Below are 20,618 nucleotides of genomic sequence, written 5' to 3'. Positions count from 1 at the left end.
TTTATAAATATTTTGTTAAAAATTAAAATCCCCAACAGTTTAAGTACAGTTGAAACGATTAGTCGATTGACAGAAAATTCAGTGGCAACTATTTTGATCGTTATTTTTCATGTAAAAACATTTATGTGACAGCATTTCTCACTAGTTTCAAAAATTTTACAAACCAATCAATCAATTAATGGAGAACATAATCAGTAGATTAATGCATAATGAAAACAATCATTAGTTGGAGACTTTTACAAAATGTGTAAGTAATAATAATCTCATGATATATAATAGTTTAGCACTCACAGGGGACATTTTTCTTTCTGTATGGAGTATTTTAATTTTTAATACTTTAAGTACCTTTTCCTGATTATATATTTAATTAAAGGTTCAGTGTGTAAGTTTTAGTGGTAATTGCAACCACTGGCTCAGTCACTGCTCCCTTTCCAAGTGTGTAGGAGAAGTTACAGTGTCCTGACACACTCTGTTGGCGGTGTGCTCGTCTATTTGGCTAAATTTGACTTTTCTTCTTACTTCTAACAAACCAGACGACGACTACTACTACTACTTCTTCTTCTTTGTACATAGTGATCAAACTCTGTAGAGCAATTTGTGCAACTTTCATGTAAGGGGACCCTAAAGATACCTTAGAATGGCTCATTCTAAGGTAATAAAGACATAACGGTTCATTATGTAAGGTCTTCACACACCACTGAAAACATAGTTATGTGTATTATACTGCATTTCTGTCAATAGATACTCCTAAATATTACACACTGGAGCTTTAAGTAACATTTTCAATGCAGTACTTTTAACAGTATTTTTACAGTGTGGTAAAACAAACTGATGAGAGTCACAAAGTGGGGGATAAGTGAAAACATGCAGATGAGCTTTTCTTTTTCATTAATTTATTTTATGATTTGCCAGAGACAATATATTCATTAGTTGAGACTATACACAAGTAATTTTTCCCATCTTGAGGCCTGAGTATTTGACAAACTCCCTCCATACGGAGATCTTTGAGACATTTTTTTCATGTGGTTCAACATCTGTTAAACAGCTAAGACATCTACCCTCTTTACCAAAATAAAGGGACATACTAACACATGATGGAAAAAACCTAACATGTCCACAGAATAAAAATAAACATCTTACAAACAAAGACATGTTATAAAAAAAACATCCAGAGTGAAAAGGGGAAAAAACAACATGATAGTCTTGGAAGTACAATGTGGTATAAAATAAAAAGGGTTTCAAAACTTAAATTTCAAAAGAAGCACCTCGCACAAGTATTAAGTCTGCTTCATGATACAAGACGGCTTTTCAAATGTTGGAAAGCACCGAAGACTAGGACATCTGTAATTCAATGTAGATGTGCACTAATCACCTATCTCATTCATTCAAGAATATTCATCTTCACATTTTCTCTGGTCACCTCATAACTTTAGCTTTCAACTGAAATAGACCAAGCCCCTCTAAGCGGCCTACACATGTCAGCTAAATGCAAGAACATTGATATTCAATAGAAAAATATATTGCACTACTCTTTCCTTAACTGAAATGCCATGGAAAATTATTTAAAATCTATTATGTTTGATTCTGATTTAAAGGCCTTCTAAAGCTAACCATTTCAAGGGTGTTACATTAGGACTGAGGATGGAATCCTTACATAACAATGATAATTTTTGCATTGATAATTTGATGCTATAAAACAGAAGAAAAGCAGATCAATATACAGTGATAGTATGATGATACAAACAGTGGTATTCTTCAGCCTTGAGTAAACCATGCAGTCAATAGGGTTTAATACATACATGACTAATGTAATGACATCCATTCCAAAATGGCTTAAAAAGGGTGGTAAAAAAAGTCAGGCACACACTCACAGGGCAAACTGTGTACACATCTACAATTTGGTTATTATTCAGTCAGCTGACTAAACCATCATGTGTATTTAAGGAGAACAAACTCAAAAGGGAGATACAGACAGAAAACTTAAGGACAGGTTGAAAAGTAAACAAAAAAAATAGCATTAGCAACACTCTCCAGGTTGCCTTTTACTGCAATCAGCCAGCCAATCTCTCACTGTACTTTCACTGCATCAGCAAAACATTATGAAAACAACCAGTATCAGGCATAAAAGTATTTTCTTCCAAATTAAAAATACTAGTAAAATTATCAGCCTGTAAAGCAACCAACCTCATCACAGCCAGTGTGTGGGACAAAGTTGGACTGAAGATGCATTTCAAGTGAAATGAAAACAAATTTTCACAAAAACACTTTTCATCCCAATCTAAAACCTTTTCCAACTGCCATACCTGAACAAGAAATGACCCCAAACCCTGCAGAGTGAGTGTCCGACGTGTTATTCATATTTACATACAGAGAGTGACGAAGCTTTCTGAACAGGGAGCCTGCTGGGACTGGAGGGTTGACGGAGGCACTGTGCCGTGTCTTTGTGTGATTATCATTGGCTGTGAGGGGAGGAGAGTATCTTAGTCTGGGGTTGAGGGCGGGTCCCTCTTTTCAAATACTTTGCACTAGTCCGGCCTCCAAATGCCACTCAAGTTCATACTGGCCACCTGCGTCAGCACATCATCTTGGGGCTGACTGTGACTGCGACGTCATTACAATCCCTCCCGGATGACCCGATCCCATGCCGGCCAAGACCGACATAGCCACCGCCTCTGCAGCGCGGACGCTCAGCCCGTTGATGGTGGCCCCTGGACTGGATGCCGAGGCGGGAGGTGATGGCCCGTGCTGGATAACTGCCGCCGGGGAGCCGATGGGTTCAGTGGAAGTATCCCTGGAGGTTTCCTCTCCTCCTGCAGCTAGAGACAGAGACAGAAACATTCACCCTTAGAGAGGTGAGCGAATAAAAAGAATACATTAGATGGATGGGGTGATAGATGGATCCTGACAAAACAAGTAATACAGTGCAGGACAACTCGTTGATCAGTTCCTGACCAAAATGGTTACCTAAGAACGCTGCCTTCTTCTGCATGACAGTGACAGGGCAGTCTTTGTGGGCCAGGAGGAGCTGCTTCAGCTGGGCCACCTCATTCCTCAGTAGGGTAACTTCATTCTGATGGCAACACAAAACATATAGGATACAAGTCATTCCCAGCATGCCCCGTCTTGTGATGTTATCAAGGAGACCAATCTGTGTGCATGCTTAAGTAACTGATACAGCGGGAAATGGAAGACTCACCGTCAGGGACACATTCATGTTGGCGAGATCATCTGCCTTCTTCTCCAAAGAGTTAACCCATATCTTTCGTTTTTGCCTGCAGCGGGAAGCGGCTGCCCGGTTTCTCTCCAGAAAACGCTGCCTCCTCTCATCAGGGTCCATTTCTGTAGCTCGCCGCCGCCGGCCTCCTGTTGGCTGAGCAGGGGACACCTGGGAGAAGGCGGGAGGAGGCTGTGAATACTTTTAGGTTACATGGCATGTCCGGACCTTTACACGTGGAATTACAGAAACTGCTTGTCAGAAAGATGAAGATTTGAACTTTGCTTTTGGCATAGAAAGTTTTGAATGACTGCATTTGTGCTACGTACTTCTAAGAATAAAATGAATGTTAATAGCAGACAGAGTAAAACAAATGTGATCCCTATGTGGGGGCTGAAATGTGAACGTTCATTCATTCATCTTTGACATTGAAATATCAACTTGTTAACATTCCTTAGAGGTGGGGTGTGCGATTCTAATTCAATACAAGTCTTTTTTGTTTAATTCAATGAATCTCCTCAGGGTCTGCGCACTGAAAAGAAATCTGGTGTTCGTACACAGCCCTGGCCTAAATGGCAAACAAAGTGGGTTGGACTGAGCCACACAACACTATTCTAGCCATGATTTGTGTGTCAGGTAGTGTTAAATTACTCTCCCACGGACGTTCGGCTTACTTTTCAGTTTGCCAAGACATGCTGTTGTTGTGATATTAGCTATAGTAGCAGGAGAGTTGTGGGTATCGCTGTCTGGAGCTGGTGTGCTGGCTCTGGGACCATCTCGTGCACTCTGCATGTTAGCTTCACAGCAGCAACTGTAGCAGCAATTTGCTAACCTTTTGTATGTGAAAACTACACCAATAAAGAACCCAAGTGAATCCAAACATTTAACTTTACCAGGGCAGGTCATTCAAATGTTAACATAGAATAGAAAAAATTATTTGCAACCACTTTCAGTCCAGTATTTTGTAGCAAAAATGGCTAAATATGATATAAATTCACATCATTCAAATATTCCTTATTTAGTAGGCAAAGGGGGATCTGTATGTAAGCTTCTATGGCATATGTTTTACCTGGGGTTGGGCAGGTGACGGTGCATCAGAGTTTTGAGTGGGTTGCTGGCTCTGTTCCTGCCGCTGAGGGACAGCAGGGATGGATCCTGCACCCCCACCAGCTCCATCTTGTGCTCCTGGGCCCTGATGAGTTAGAACGGCCTTCAGTCGCTACAAAGACATACAGATAACCTCCATGTAGGTCAATTAATGTTAAGCCTGCCAAAAGAGTTGTTAATTCACATGTAGTATAATACATTTAAAGTGTAAAGCTGTTTTACAATATATGTAAACATTTCAGAGCCTACAGCTTACAATCATGCCAGTATGACTGATCATCTCACCATCTTGGTCTCGGAGTGCAGGCTATACCCAGACGGGGAGGACGACCCACTGCTGGCCCCTCCAATTGGAGGTCCTGGAATCCCGGGGATGTTTGGCACTGAGTTCACTGGCCGTGCAAGCTCCACATTACAACAAATAGCCAGTGAGAGAGAGAGAGAGAGAGAGAAACAGGGGGATATGGTAAAAAAATATGATAAAAATTATCATTTACAAAGTATCATTAGTTATATTTCTTTTCCAAGTTTTGAAAATGACTTACAGATATAACTGAGGTCATCTGCACAGGACTGGGCAGGAGAGGGACTGTCTGCCCATTGGGTAGGTGCCTCACAAGTGGATAAGAGCCTGTTGGGGAGCTGTTGACAAAATCAGAAACTTGTAAATGTCTGCTCCTCCATTCTGTGCCCACTGGTGTCTAGAGAGGGCATTTAAGGCTTGAAGTGGGGCTATAAAATGTTCAACAAATGTTCAATAAGCGTTTGACTTAATTCATTTGAATCACGAACGAATTAGCACTTATTTTTTCTTTTAAGATATATATTTTTTCTTTCAATCTTAATTGTTTTGAATATTTTACCACAGATTTGTTAAGTGATACAATGTTGTATGTCATGTTCTGGCCATAAAGAACAGTTTAAAACCACAGTAAACCATCTGGTTCCTTCAACTTTCACTCATGATCAACATTAAAAGATGATCTAAACACACTGTCGTTTACCCAAGCTGTCTGTTGGAGGGTGGAGCTTGCGTGATGACAGATGTTGGAGACGGCAGAGTTGGGTGTAGTGGGTCATTACTCATGTGAAGAGGAAGAGAACCTGGACGCACGATAGTCGGAGTGGGGGCAGAGCTTGCCACAGGCTTTGTGAGAATCTCCTGTTGACAAATCAAACAATACTACTTATTCTCCATTTATAAATGCATAAATAGGTAAACCAGCATGCTGACCACACAAAGCACACATTGTGAACATTGTGTCGTACCTTGCCTCTCACCCTCGAGTCTCTACTGTCATCTGACATGCTGGACGAGGAATCTGGACTTCCGGGAGAGGAAGAATCAACTTGTAAAGGACCCTCATCCTCATCTTTTGCTTCAGATGGAGTTTGTAAAGGTGCAGCCTTAGAGCAGAGAGGAAAAGAAAATATAGCCTAATCTCAACTAATAAAATGGTGATATCATTTTTATCTGAATAATCAATGTGCCATAAATTGAACATGTACATTCGTCATTTTTCTCACTGGGTGTTTTATCCTCTGCTCGTCTTCGTGTGCTTTGCAAAACTCCTGTTCAAAGGAGCTGGCTAGCTCATTGAATAATCCAACCTCCTCACAGTTCTTCAGGAAACGTGTGGGTGTGGGAGTCTGGTCTGCAAAAAACAAAGAAACCCAACAAACAGATTATTACATTAGTCAAGAGGACAGAAATACCTCCTTCCCATCAGATATTATTGTAGTATATCAATACAGGTATTCAGAGCATTGACAACTTTATTACTCCTCGTTTCAGCTTCATTTAACAAATACTAATGTAAATTGTAATGTCATTACCTGCAATGATAACAGAGTCTGTTCTGGCAGGACCAAATTTCAATGTCATTTCATGTTTGTGTTTGTGGACTGACAGGTGATCTTCATTTGTGAATCTCTACAAAAGAAACAGCAGATTAGAAAAATACAGTAATTTAGTATTGATGTAAAGAATATAAAGTTGAGCATCAGTGTATCTACTGTGCTGCTTACAAATGACATCAAAGTAACTTAATTATAGATGATGCAAGGTAAATAACAAGACCTGCTTCCTGTGCAGATGATCCACAGTGAGGTAGGCCAGTATAAACACAGTTGTCTTAGTGCCTTTTTACTATCTACTATTTTGGCAATTGTACAGGACCTTAACTGCAAGCTAAACTGCAGAGACTCCATGTAATAAGGTAATAAGAAAGAGGCAAGGACTTGTTTCAGATTCTGGATGATGAGGGGTGTCAAATGAAAACAGAGTGGATGAGAGTGTTATGCATATGAATTTATGCATTGAGAAATCATACCTGCCCACATCCAGGGGCATTGCATACAAAGGGTCGATCATCCCCCATCTCAGACAAATGTTCTGCAAAAGACAGCAACAAACTCTTTATTGGTTTTATTCATTTCTGCATATGAAGGAAATCAAACAGCTGATGCTCATGTTAAATAGAAAAGATGTTTCTGGTAATGGCTGAATGTTACTGAATGCTTCATAAGTGTATTATAGAGTTATCATTGATCGATACTGGCTGTAGGCCATTGACAAATGTAGGTATCTTAGCCTGTGTTTGTATGTATCAACCAACAGCATCAGTCTACATGACATTAATGCCATGCACCTGTTGAGAACTACAGTCTGTTTAGCGCCATTAATTGCATATGCTCACCCGTCACCAAGAACATAAAAAAACATGTGACAACTGCCGCAAAAAGGGCGATGACCGTCGGCCTGTTTGGACCATTTGCTTCGGCCTCGGACGATCGAGTCCTAGCGTATAACGGGAGCGATGAGGCAGCAGAGCAAAGACAAGCTGGCATGCAACCTACCCTACAGTGTCACCAAGCCATTAGCGTAAGCTGGCTATCACTGTCGAGGTCGTGCGGCTATGTAATATAGCTAGCTAGGTGGCTGAGGTTGCGGACTGTGGATTGGTTAAACTACAGTGCCAATTATTTGGCTAGCTGTGACTTTATGAGAAATGGGCCTTAAACTAGCATAATCTTATCGCCAACCCCCACCAAAACATTTGTTTCCGACACATGTCAGTCGTGTCATTATACCGAGCGTGGAAGCTAATATCATGGACACTAATAAGAGATAACAGACGGCCGGATACGCCGAAATGTGTAATGTAGCTTACCACTCACAACACAGCTAGCTAAGCTAATGCGAACAGCTAACCGTAGCTACGTTTAGCTCAGTGTGAGTTACCATAACGTTATGCAGCCTACGGTTCACAGCTCCGCCAAGTTAGTAGCTAAACGTTAGCACGCTAATGCTAAAGAGAGCTGTACTCATAAACTGAGCAACGATCGCGTGAAAACATCACATGCTTCATGAATAAGTGACTGAATATATGTCGCTAAAAATCAGATTTGACGTTAGATGAATTTAAATGTTAGTGAACTCACCCGACATTTAAACAGCCTCTTGACTCCCCCCTCCCTGCTGCTGCCTGGCCGTTGTTGACACTCTGACACTTCCATTAACAAAACACCGCGAGAGCTGGAGCTCGGGAGAGTATTGCGTAACAGGATTGATGTCAGGGTGGAAAACGTAAACGTGCAGTCGAAACGACCAATATTTAACTCAATCTTTACATTTCATTTGTACGGTAGTATACCACCATTACTTCATGTCGATACAAATGCTATTCCGCTGCGTTAGTGCCACGCGTAAATTAAATCTTCTGAACAAGCTCACAAAAAGATCAAATATGCTTAAGAGTTACATAATGGTCAAGGGTATTTCCGGATGGTTACTTGGCAGATGACATGTTAAAATCCGTTCACAAATCCTCTCTGGTGCGGTGGGACATAAATACTGCCCATGTCTGTCAATGTCCTGTCTGTTGTGCTGAAAAGAACAAATTCCAGGTTTAAAAAGAGGCAAAGCAACAATTCACACATCTGATAACTTATTCACTTCTTGATAAACACACACACAAAGACATGACTGTTTAAAAAATAAATTTTTATTCTCCTACATTGGGCTCAGCAATAAAATATTCATTTAATAAACCAGTGTGGCTGAAAATTGTTTGATTGTGAGAGTTATAAGCAGTATTTTGATATAAAACTGAAATTGCATCGACAAGAACAAAATAAACTGTATCCAACACATAATGGACATAAAGCATGTGAGCGTGCACACACACACACACACACACACACACACCACTCCAACCAGCCCCAGCCCCGCAGCTACATCTATAAGATTTACATTGGACAAGATATAGTGTTGGTTGTCATAAACGGATAATGTTGAATTTTGAAAACCAACTAACCAGCCTTGTTCAGTGTGAGAAATGAATGTGCTCAAAATTCTTGCACTCTGTATACCGAAATGAAACACCGTAAAAGGCACTGCGGGGGTTTGGTTTGAGAGAACAGTTCCATGTAGTCTGAAGCAGAAACAAGCGCTCTCTTGCACACACAAGTTATCACCACGAGACAGACATATTTACAGAAGACAACTGCACTACTGATTTTAAAGACAAAGTACTGTACACTGCGGTCAAGCCCCTACAAGTGTAGGACTCAAACACTTATCTAAGGCAAAATGTTTAAAATCTGTAATTTATCGTCACCCAATTTATGTTCATTTTCAACACAGACTATTCAGATGAAATGCATATAAGCACAAGCTGAGCATTTCTGTGCGACACCTTTCTATTTCTTACTTCTTAAATGATTAAAAGCCTTGAGATCAAAAGATTGTGAATTTCCATTCAAAGCACTACAGGTGAAGGCATTTTCTGCTCACTGTTGAGCCAGAAGGGGCTGTATGGAACGGTATCCAATTCACTTGCCCACAACAAAGTTATCTTTTCTCAGATCAGTCCACACACCAATTTTCAAATACTACAGAAACACTGAATACCATGGGAAAAAAATCCTTACAAATGAATAGAAAATGAATGTCGTCTACAGCAGGTCAAAAAACAAATGTGTATACAAACTCAAGGAAAGCTACCACATGAAGACAAAAATCAAGCTTGAAAGTGGTTTTATGCCAAAAGTTGTACATTCAAAACAGATGCAGGAAATCAATGTCACCAAATCAAGTTTAAACACAGGCCATGGCATCAAACGTCAAAGAAGAAGAGGCAACAAAATTCTAGTGTGGAAAAAACATCTAATTTCTGCTCCTGAGGTCCCTCAGATCATCAAATACGTTTGAGCTATTCACATGCAGACGCTAGTCAACGACGACGGACAGCTCATTCTTCAAGATTTACCATCCTACTCTAAAAACTTTCCTTAAACTGAAAATACACAAATATTCATATCTGAAGCCAGGCCTGAAGCCAAAGTTAGTGGTGTAACCTCTTGCTTTGTGAGACAGGCACCAGCATTACTGATATCTGATAAAACACAAAGACGACTAATAACCCTCAGCATTAGTAGGTTATTTGGCTACTATTCTCATGGTTATTTATGTTCTATACTTCTTACAAGACAAAGTGATTAGCACAGGAGTTAAATCCCTGATTCAATCTTGCAGATCTACTCCTACAGAGCTTATTTCAAATGTTAGCAGTATTGATCTAATAGCTGCATCACAAAGAAAACTGCTGTAAAAACACTGAATGACTATAGTCATTACATGACGCAATATTCTGAATCCATGTAACTTAGTATTCACCACCATCACTTGTGGAGCAAAGCATCACAATCATGAACAATTCTTTAAAACATGAATACCCATCATTAAACCTCAAACTTTCGGTGGTTAAATCACCCCCAACCCCCCTGTTTCTGATTCTGCCATGGATTCTATTCCATTTAATAAATAACTCCTCCATATATCCTTGATATAAATGCACAAAAAAAGTGGAAATCAAGAGTCAAGATGAATCACATGTTGACAATAACCACTCAAAGAAATTAAATGTGTGTTGTCATTTTGGATGTTCACAACACCTGCTAAATGTTAGACTACTTTACATTTAAAAGTAACATGATCCTTCTTTCTCCTGCTCATGCCCTCTCTCTCTCTCTCTCTCTCTCACACACACACACACACACACACACACACACACGCCTTCTGATAACGTCATGGTGATATTACTTTAAGCAAAGTATGTTTCATCACCCCAATAGTCTGCAGGTCTGTCAGCAGACCATATGCTTTTTCCTAAAGAGGGATATCTTACAGTCTTCCCAAATAATTTCAGGTCTGCAATGTCAAGAGATTTGTTGAAAAACTCTGTCAAATGAATATAACATCTGTCTATTTACATATATTATATATTTACATACATATCGTTTGTATTTCTGTTTTAGAGGTTCTTTTTACTTTAGTTATTTTGTTGACTTTGGGGGAATGTTCTGTTCTTTGCCACTGCGTCTGGCTCCCCTCTGTGGGGAAAACTGTTTGCCAGTATTCAGGCCTCTCTGATGCTCCTGAATCTTCAGCGCTGTACCTCCAGACCTGACTTGGCCATTCGCCCCTCTGAAGGAGCGCAATGGTTGACGAGGAGGACGGTTGTCTCTGGATTTCTCCGGCTTGTCTGTAGCGCGCCTGGAGTTGGGCCTAGGCTCCTCAACCCTGTTGACCTTGAGCTCTTGCAGGGGTTGGCTGGCTGAGGAGGCTGGAGGGGAGGGAGAGGCCATATGTGCTGGGGGCGGGTCCTTGGCCCTCCTCTGGCACACCTCTGCATAGCTAAGTTTTTTAGGCTCCTGGTTAGAGAATAATAAGAGATAAAAACAAAAAGGTTATGGCACATGTGAAGACCATATCATCCAAAATATTAAAACATTACTCACACTGACCATTAAGATCAATGGCATAGAAGTGGATTACGCTGCAGTGGTAGTTTGAAAAGTGTTTTTTTTTGCCTCTACTCTCAATTCACAATTGGAATCCACTGAAATTGCTGTGAATCCAGGCTCACTACAGCTGCCTCCCTCCATAAAGAAGCAAGCTACAAAATGTACAGAGCCAGTGGATACACCTACAAGCAATGCATACTTAGACTAGACATTTTCAGTGGTATAATCTTTCAATTTCATACAAGTTTTATACAATGGCTCCATGTTTATTGCTACAACAAACTAAGCACTGTCTAAGTGGCTCTTGGAATGAGTCAACAGGGAGCTATAAACTGATGTTGCAAGCCTTACCAGCTCTGATGTTGGAGTTGTGAGAGAGGAAGTTGCAGTTATGGAAGGTGCTTCTGTAGAAACCGACCGGCTGCAGGTGAAGGGGGCATGTTCAGAGGCTGCTGGGGAGGTAGCCTGCGTGGACAAGGAGATTTTTCCCTTTGGAATAGGAGGTTCAGCCTTATCCTCTTCCTTTGCTGGAGGAGAAACACTAAAATCGACATAACAAGCAAAAGTCACACTTCATGTAAATTCCCTTTTCGTTCAAACTAATTTTATTATTAACTTGAAATTAACCTTACCTCGATACTGGTGGCACCACTGTGTGCGGTGTCACAGGAGCAGGTTGAGCAACCGGGGTCACAGAATCGGGTTTGCTTACAGCATCTTCTGAGATGTTTGTGTGTTGGGTCTCGTTAACCTCTTGGCTCACAGACTGAAATGATCATAGATTTAAAACAATGATGTGCATTTATACAACTGTCAAACACTATATTCTAACTAAAACCCTAAACTAGCAAAGAGGACAAGATATCTACCTTGTTGGTCACCTTTAGGCCACGAACAACATCAGAAAGGCGCATCTCTGGCGTAGTTTCTCCCCGCTTGCTGACCACAGACCCCGGCAAAGGGGGGAAATTGGAAGCTGCCAGGTCAAACTTTGGCGGAGGTGGCACCACAGGGACAGGCCTCTGAAATTTTCATTGCAGTTAAAGTCAAACGTAAGATAAACATTATGTGAAGTGGGCCCAAACATACTATAGTTAAAGACAACTTTTTGATAAGGAGGTCAGAATCACACTTTAAGAAAAAACAAAACTGGGTAAAAGGAAATGTGCTTACTGGGGAATGTTCATCTTCTTTTTTCCTCCTCATACCTCTGTGGCTACCTCTCCTGCACCAATAGACAGATCATTTAGTTTAGAAAGTTTTACACCAGAAAGTTACATTTACATGTAAGAAACACCACCACAAGCAATGGCTTGTATTTCCCTGGAACTGATTGTGAAAGTCAAAAACAAAATTGATTTATTTAGGCGTTTCCACTAACTGCATAAAGTAGAGAATATAACTTTCAGATGTGAGCAGAAAGGGACAGGACAAGAAGTAAAAATGTGGGAAGTTATCCCCACTGCATAACAAACACCTCTATTTTTTTTTATTGTAAATCTCCATAGTGTTAATAGGCAGAATAATATTCACTCACCTGCCCCGTCCAGCCCCGCTCAGATATCCACTGTGTATGGTGGCCTGTGGAGCGTCTTTAAAGCTGAAGGAGAGCAGAGAGACTGTTGTTGAAGTGGTGCCAGTCAGTGTCCCTGATGTCTGGAGGGGCTGTGGACTCATGGGAACAGACAGGCCATCCATCAGGATCCCCGGAGTCAAAGAAGAAGGGGGCACGTCTCCAGGCCTAGGGTGACCCTTAACATGGTTTCTGGGCATGCACAAAAGGACACACTGAATGTCAGCTCTACCATTAAAAAAAAAAAAAAAAAAAAAAAAAAAAAAAACCCACACATTTTGATACTTAGGGTTGTGCTAGTATAATTAATTACTTATTAGAGAGGGTAAGATGGTCGGTGCAAATGCTTATGAACACTTATTTCGTTTCTAAATGTCATGCATCTCCATCTTTGAAAGCATTTTCAACTATAAATACTTTTTATAAAGAACTTGCTTTGAGTTTTTTTTATGGAAAATAATTTGTACAAATTAATCTTCCAAAAACAAAAGATAGATAAACTAGTACACCTGAAACATCTTAAATGTATTAATGAGATCAATTTTCAGTGCCTTATAACTTGGGTTTTATTCATGCTAAATTAATTGGAAAGAGTAGTTGTGATTTGTTCTGCAATTTAGGTAGAGACTGTGAAAGAGGTCATTTAGACTGGACAGCATTACTATGAATGAGAGAGTTATCACGTCATGACTTGCACCTACCGCATCCTGCTCATGGGTCGATGGTTGATAGAGCTCGAGTTTCCTTTGTAGTTCCCTGAACTGCTGTAACCACCCATGAATCCACTGTTCTGGAAAGGTGCCTGAATATCACAAAAGCAGAAGAAAATCAAATTAGACTGCTCCAAACAAATCTCTGACGCTCTGAACAACACATATGTACAGTATGTGGACGGAAGCTGAGAAGATCAAATGCAACAGACACTGCTGTGACCGCCTTGATATAATATAATTTTAAATAAACCTAAATTATTCTCAACAAAAAGAAGTTTGTAAATTTCTATTTTTTTAGGAGACATTCAGGTCCTTACCAGTGGCGTTTCAAAGTAAGGCATGATAGAAGGGTTCCAGGAGGGAGACACCACAGGGTAGACAGGGTACTGCTGCTGAGAGCTGTACACCTGCTGCATGTAGACTGGGGAGCCATACTGAGCCTGTGGTTGGGCATGTTGACTGTACACACTCGAGTCCACACTGTGGAAGACACTCTTACCAAAGAATGTGTTAATGGCCTTAATGCGGGCCTGGAGGGAGAGGAAGGGAAAAGAAAGAACAGAATCAGGTATGTGTGCAAGGAGTGAAGCTGAGACACCTCCACTGTACCCATGATGAGTAGCGCTGTAGCTCTTAACTATCATCCTTCAGTCCCCTCAGATCTCATAAACTCACGGTCATTAGGCCATAAAACACTGCACTGACAAGGGGAAAGAAGGGGGAAGGGAGAGGGGAGAGTAAAAGAGGGGAGTGAGGGGGGGGGAGTAAAGGAGGGTGAGTGAGAGTAGATGCAGAGATACAGCAGACTGATAGAGAACTACAGATGAAAAGTTTCTCCCAGCCAGCCACAGTGCCTATGGGTCCTTCCAAGCGCGATACCGATCATCACTGGGGTTTAGACAGGGCCGTTAATACATCACAGCTGAATTTGTTTTATCAGGTGGAAAAAGGGCACACAAGGTTAAATCAAAGTCCAGCTGAAAATGGGTGTATTAGATACCTGAAATGCAAAGTTAAATGTCACACCGTGATAAGAAGGGCAATCAAACTGTCTGGAGATATGGGCGTGCAACAGTTCTAACAAACAACTCCTTGCTTATCAAGTCTCTGTACACACAAATCCCAAGGTCACTCCTGAGGCTACGGCTTAGCCTAACAGCCTAGCCTAAAGAGCAGTGACGTGACAGCTAACTCATAACACGACTAAGGCTCCTTCCTGCTGTCTAAATAAATAAGTGGTGATCCAGCCCGAGATAAAAACTTCACTTAGTAGCGTACTAAATAAAGTCAATCAGTGGTTATTTAATTGACCCTTCGCTAAACCCCGCCCCCCTTAGTTACTGCTGCTAAATCCGACAAACTGTTGACGCTGCCACTGTCTTATTACTGCACTCCCCAGAGAACTATTGTCAAATTAGTTGGAAAAAGCGATCTCAGACAGAAGAGATCGCTTATTAATACAAGAAGTAGACAGTTTTGCAGTTGCATTATGGATTTGAAGGTTGTATTCAGGCTGTCGAACTGACTCAAACAAACGTGAAAAAAAATGAAAGATAGAAGCTAAAGCCTACCGATCACACAGTAACGTTACAAGTGAACCACCACATCCCGACGATTGAGACAAAAGACAACTATATGAACAATCAACACTGTTCCTGTAAAGCTGGGTAGGCCTCTATGCTTTTATTACAATGATTAGAAAGCAGAACAGCAGGGATTTATTACATTCCATTGAGTAGGAAGTTAGATAGCGTTGGCTAACTAACATTAGGACCGATCCACAGCCGACATTATTCTGGATTTATTTTAGGTTTTGGAGAATAAGTCGTATTTTTCCTATCAATCTCTCTGGGTAGCAACTATAACTATTACAAGTGCCCCAGGAACAGCGTTTGACCATATCTTAGAAAAATATAGCCAAAAAAGCTAGAAAATGACTCTTTTTACATTAGAGTCAATGGAGCGCATCCATGATAGTGTCGGACTTCAGTTAGATTGAGTCCTATACTGCGCTGTTATTGGCCAGCTGTGTATTCGGGGCGTGGCTTAGCAGAGGGTCAATTCAGTGACAGAACTCACCATGATTGGTTTTCCCTGGAACATTTTTACCTCCTCTCTTAGGTATCTGTAAGCCTGAGGACAAAAGAAGAAAAACAAAAATTCTCAATCCTGTATAATTGTTCCCTTTCAAATACAAAAATAACTTACTAAGCTTCCCTTCCCTCACCCCCCAGAGCACAGTCAAAAATATTCAGATGTTATAACTGTGTCACTTGTGCATAACAAGATGAAGATGCTGTAATAAGTATATTCTAATAAGCAATTTCTTGATAGCATCTACCTTTAAAATGCTGCATGTAACAAAGCGAACAGACCGTTGTAATCAAGACAGGCTATATTGTACATTTCCAATGTTAATAGGACATTATAAATGGCAAAATAAAAGTATAAAATTTGCATTCAACCAAAAATGTATTTTATTAATGTGGAGACGTACCTGAAGTGCATCCATATCTGACTGAAAAGTTATGTACCAGTTGCTGTTGTGTGCAAACTCAGCACTTAACACTTTTGGACAGTTTTCACTCTTAAAAAGAGCCTCCACTTCCTGTGAAAGAGATGCGAGGCACATGTTACACATTTCTGCCTCCAACACTGAACTCATACCACATCTCCCCTTATGCCGCACTGCAGCTGCTGTGACAATAAGCTGTCAATGAACCACAATAAACCCACTACAATAAATAAATCCACAGTTTTTAACACCAAAATGCACTGACGCAGGTAATGCACCATCTCGCTGACAGCTGCTTTGTCTGACCACAGTGTAAGAAAGCTCAAGCATGTGGCAGCACTTCATTTGTAGGACTTACTGGTCAGTGAGGTAGGGGTGGTGTTGTGTAGGACAATGCTTAGCATGCAGCATGAACTTTCTTTACCTCGACTGGTGTAGTCTCTGGGACCTCTCTCAGAATAATGATGCAGCGACTGTGATTTGGTCGAACCTTCTCTCCAGTTTCATCAACTTGCACCATGGGAGATGCTGTAACAAAGACACAACCTAAAGATAAGCGTTTTCACCATCTCAGTGTCTTTATCAACAGAACAAAACCCTGGTCAGTAGATCCATGATAAAAAACATGAACGTTAGCAGAAGTGCTATGCATCACAGGAAAGAACCAGGTGTCTGCACAAGTTTAAATATACCGAAATTACCCTTTAAGATGTGCACTGTTCACACAAAACCCATTCCACTTATAAAACTTAAACTTTTTAACTCTCAAGTTTTGTATAGATTCAGTCTGAAAATTAAAGTGTCAATGAATCTGCAAGCATTTCTCATAAATACAGGGAGAACAGCAGCGATGGTACCTCGCAGAACATCCAGAATGAGGTCCATGTCAGTGGTAAGGGCTTTGATGTCCTCCATGCAAGCAATGGTCCAGATGGGGACAAACTGATCAATATCCATCTGGGAGATCAGGTACAGGTCCTTCGAAAGGTTCTCTCTGAAAACACCCGAAACAGCATTGTACTAAAATCAATCAAAATGTCTTTGCTACATACTTTGTCTACCAGCTCTGCCATGTTAAGAGAATAATTAAAGACTCATCTCACAACATTAAAACTCTGATATAAAGTGTAGGGGAGGACGGATTCATTTGGTGCTTCAATTATGAATTCTGCCAATTTAATGCTCACATTTGTGTTTTATTTTAAGATACTGTTCAAAACATAACTCTTTTATCTACGTTGTAAGAATGTAGGAAATTGCAGATAGCCTAAGACAGAAATCCCTTTGTTAGGCTAACTGTTATTAAATTGTATCATGGTTAGCACAAATGAATCAAGAAAAATGGAAAGTGCTTTCAAATTGTCAAATTAAATAATTAAATTCCATAAATGGCTGCTGATAGTGCACACACAAGCTAGTTCAACAAAGTATATACGGGCAAGTGTAAAAAGAACAGGAATTAACACTGGAAACTGCAATCTGTGGTATTATAAAAAAGACTTTGTACATTGCTATACCACTCACCTTGAAAAGCAGAACTCGAGCTGTTTCTTCAAAGACTCTCGTAGGTTCTCCTCAGCCATCGGTTGTTCCTTAGAAACCTCATCATCTATGGCTGACTCGCATTGTGGGTCAAAGACCAAATAGCTCAAGTCAAGGTGGTCAGTGCCGTTCACAATGCCCTCTGTGGGTATTGGAACATAGTTGGCAGTGGTGTCAGGATATTCAGTGTTGTATCCTTTTCCCCCTGAAGAGAGATCGTCGGAGTAACCTAAGTGAGAGGAGACAAGTGGTAACAACATTGTTGTGAAATAACTGTCATGTTTAGACATCATCTAATGCTCTGAACAAGCTTCGTCTTTGCTGCGTAACCCTGAGGACGAGACATACAATGATTTCCTCAACATATTGTCTACTGTAATTATCTTGGTAATCTTCAATAAATACTATACATGTCTATGCGTGTCACACATGGACTATCCCCATACTTAAATGTTGCAACAGTGCAGGAGAGACATGGGTTTGGTTTACATTAATGACAAAGTTAGAAGGAGAAAAATTAGGAAAAACTGACATTAAAAAACATTCTCAGCACAGAGAACTGAATAAGCTCATACCATCTGTCATCTCAGCAGGAGGAGGGTAGGTCATCAGCCAAGGTGAATCCTCTGTCTCCTCTGGGATGTCATTCTGGTCAGCAGGGATCTCCTGCCACACTTTAGCGTTGGGGTTCAGACCAGCTCCCTTTGTGGTAACCTGCATGATTATAAGAATATACTGTGATTTGCAGAAGACAGTTTCGGGTACAGACATTACACTGCATGTTACAGGAAGCACAATACTTCAGTTAGAGCAGGAAAGCAGTGTTATGATCCAGCAACTGATTTCAGACGTGTGATATCAGTCATTAGAAGAAATTTGTGTTCTTGGTAAGTGTTAGTTTCCAAAAGTGGAGCTAGGACTTGGATGCTAGACCAGTAGAATTGTGGACGGAGGTGTAAAGAGTTGTGTAGTGTAAAATTGCAAAAAGAACCTCTTTTAAAAGCACCTTCCCACTACCTAGAATAAATGAATTACAGAAAGCTCTTGTGAACCGCAGCTTATGTGCATGCTTTCCACAACTCCAGGTAGAAAAATAAAAAGTCTTCAAACAGGATAATTTGTTTAACATCAGTCATTCAACATTTTGAAAAAACCCTGTGAAACAAGGCAGATTGATATGTAGATTCAGATGTCCTAGTTTTACCAAATAACATGAATATCACAGATCAATGTAATGCATTTATTTAAAAACCAGAGTGGAACTTCTGGAAAAATATCAACATGCAATGACAACGTATTGAATAAGCTATGGAAACTGTTTTTACATGAGCATTAGTAACTTGAAGCATGTTTTAAGTTACTAATGCTCAATATCAAACCTGAAAACAGGTTTAAACGAGTACAACATTCAGAAGTAACTCCCTTACACGGATATTTCACAGCCAATCCAATGAATGAGGCAACTTCAACCGAGATCCTTTAATACTGCTTTCCGTCCTTGCGAGGCCTCAGATCGTTGCACACAAAACAAAACCATCCGAGCTCAGGTTTTCATTGGCTCCCTCACCACTCTCACCCCGCCTCTCAAACGGTCACATGCAACCATACATGGCGCAAAATCCGCCCCTGAGCTTCAGCGTGACTTGAACTAGGCAGTTTGACCTGTCATCCATTGCAAAAACCTCGAAAGTGTGCTTCTGTCATTGACACTACACCGCCATACGAATCTGTCTCTGACCTTTTGGTCCTAACTGTCGGCTATCCAACATTTAGTTACAACTCAGCTCGGCTCTGCAGCCAAGAACAGTAGCGTTACGTTGGCCGGGAAGAAAGAGCACATGGTGCCGACGTGCTCATGCAACTTAAAACGTGCGGCTACATTTGTTTCTCTCTAAATCCGATTAAATAGAGCTGATTGTGGGTGCTGTTCGACTGTAGTGAATTGATTTACAATGTTAAATCATCCCAGATTGATCTCCTTTCAAAGTTGACGTCTCCGCAGCCATGACCTTTGTCACGGACTCTTTGATAACGTTAGCTATTTAGCTACAGTTGTGTAACAGCTAACATTTAACTCAAATCACGTGCAGCAGGTAGTTTCTACGTAAGGGAATTAAAATATGTTTAGTGCCACTTGTAATGCAGCGACTTGTCACAATATTCTCTAATTCAGCATGTTCTTCAACACGTGTTTGCAGGGTAGCGTTATGTTTGGCTATATTTTGACTAGCGAAAATACACGCGTTTAGCTAACTAACTTAGCTTAAGTTTACTAGCAGACCAGTCAGAACCGGCCTTTCTTTAAACTCCTAACCTAATATGTTGGATGCGTTGACAATGACACATGTTTACCTGTACATAGATACAGCCATAGTGCGAAGCTGACTCACCAACTAAAGTGTAAAGTTAATACTACAGCCAATAAATCCGTTTGGTCGCGCTTCAGACAGCACGAGACACACGGGAGGAAGGACGCAAACAGGTTGTCGCATGTTAGCTAGCGTGCTCGTTTCCAGGCCCAAAACTCACCATGCTGCTTTGATCCTCGCCTTCGTTTAACGTCCTCTTCAGCTCAAAAGATTTTAAGTGCTCAGTTGTTGTTGTTTTTCTCCTGCGAAGGGTTTTTAAAAATATTGACGGCACTTGGTGGGCCGTTGTTGCTTTCTCCCTGGTAACGTCACTCTAACGGCCGAACGTGCTCCAGTCCAAACGGTGCAGACCACAACTTTGAAAGCTTCTTCTTTAACCTTTTAACACTAACTACTGTTTCCCTGTGTTTACTCAAACATTTCCCATTTGACGAAAAATGTTCCTCGACTCCTCAGCACCGCTCCTTCACTTAGTGACAGCTGCGTCCTCTGTCTGCCACCGACCGTCCCAACAGGCTGCACCCCGCCTCCACCTCCCCGGCAACACCAACGCTAACACCGCAGCTTAGCAGCGACTGACCTCCCCAAGGGGAGAGTACGGCCTCAGGAAACGAGGCACTTGACCCGCCTTCAACTTGTATGACACGCGTGTGTATGTATATATTGTGCTATAACTGACACAGTTAGCATTAAAGGCTGCACACACTGAATTATTCCCAAGCGGACTATAGGACATGACCCCATGCAAAGTCTGGTGCTGATAACGTTATGGCCA

General features: G+C 40.9%; 2 protein-coding genes across 8 annotated transcripts; both read right to left on the bottom strand.

Moving 5' to 3' along the window:
- Window positions 1–876: 876 nt before the first annotated feature.
- On the bottom strand, window positions 877–7,916 carry atf7b (activating transcription factor 7b). Of its 6 annotated transcripts, none has more exons than XM_038696697.1 (12): window positions 7,766–7,916; window positions 6,655–6,716; window positions 6,158–6,254; window positions 5,849–5,976; window positions 5,603–5,728; window positions 5,326–5,483; window positions 4,867–4,963; window positions 4,607–4,726; window positions 4,284–4,433; window positions 3,197–3,385; window positions 2,965–3,070; window positions 877–2,816 (listed from the first exon to the last, which is right to left on the bottom strand). In XM_038696697.1, the coding sequence occupies exons 1-12, from the start codon at window positions 7,770–7,772 to the stop codon at window positions 2,581–2,583; spliced, it is 1,476 nt and encodes a 491-aa protein (XP_038552625.1). In that variant the 5' UTR covers window positions 7,773–7,916; the 3' UTR covers window positions 877–2,580. The 6 variants fall into 6 exon arrangements, with proteins under 6 accessions (XP_038552625.1, XP_038552622.1, XP_038552624.1 ...); XM_038696694.1 differs by having other exon boundaries at window positions 5,831–5,976; window positions 7,766–7,915; XM_038696696.1 differs by having other exon boundaries at window positions 4,284–4,406; window positions 5,591–5,728; window positions 5,831–5,976; window positions 7,766–7,914.
- A 394-nt stretch (window positions 7,917–8,310) lies between these two features.
- On the bottom strand, window positions 8,311–20,587 carry larp4ab (La ribonucleoprotein 4Ab). 2 transcript variants are annotated; one of them, XM_038696688.1, is made up of 15 exons: window positions 20,004–20,587; window positions 18,050–18,188; window positions 17,457–17,703; window positions 16,790–16,926; window positions 16,357–16,460; window positions 15,915–16,025; window positions 15,497–15,550; window positions 13,735–13,947; window positions 13,406–13,506; window positions 12,669–12,896; window positions 12,305–12,356; window positions 12,001–12,153; window positions 11,764–11,897; window positions 11,483–11,672; window positions 8,311–11,038 (listed from the first exon to the last, which is right to left on the bottom strand). In XM_038696688.1, exons 1-15 carry the CDS (start codon window positions 20,004–20,006, stop codon window positions 10,661–10,663), a joined length of 2,244 nt encoding a protein of 747 aa, XP_038552616.1. In that variant the 5' UTR covers window positions 20,007–20,587; the 3' UTR covers window positions 8,311–10,660. The 2 variants fall into 2 exon arrangements, with proteins under 2 accessions (XP_038552616.1, XP_038552615.1); XM_038696687.1 differs by lacking the exon at window positions 20,004–20,587 and having other exon boundaries at window positions 18,050–18,194.
- Between the last annotated feature and the right edge of the window lie 31 nt (window positions 20,588–20,618).

Source organism: Micropterus salmoides, unplaced genomic scaffold (assembly GCF_014851395.1).
Source record: "Micropterus salmoides isolate LMB-PRFRI ecotype aquatic unplaced genomic scaffold, ASM1485139v1 Ms_hic_scaffold_4, whole genome shotgun sequence".
Taxonomy (NCBI): Eukaryota; Metazoa; Chordata; class Actinopteri; order Centrarchiformes; family Centrarchidae; genus Micropterus; species Micropterus salmoides.
The sequence above is the reverse complement of the archived record's forward strand: the minus strand, read 5'-3'. Positions and strand labels throughout refer to the sequence as shown.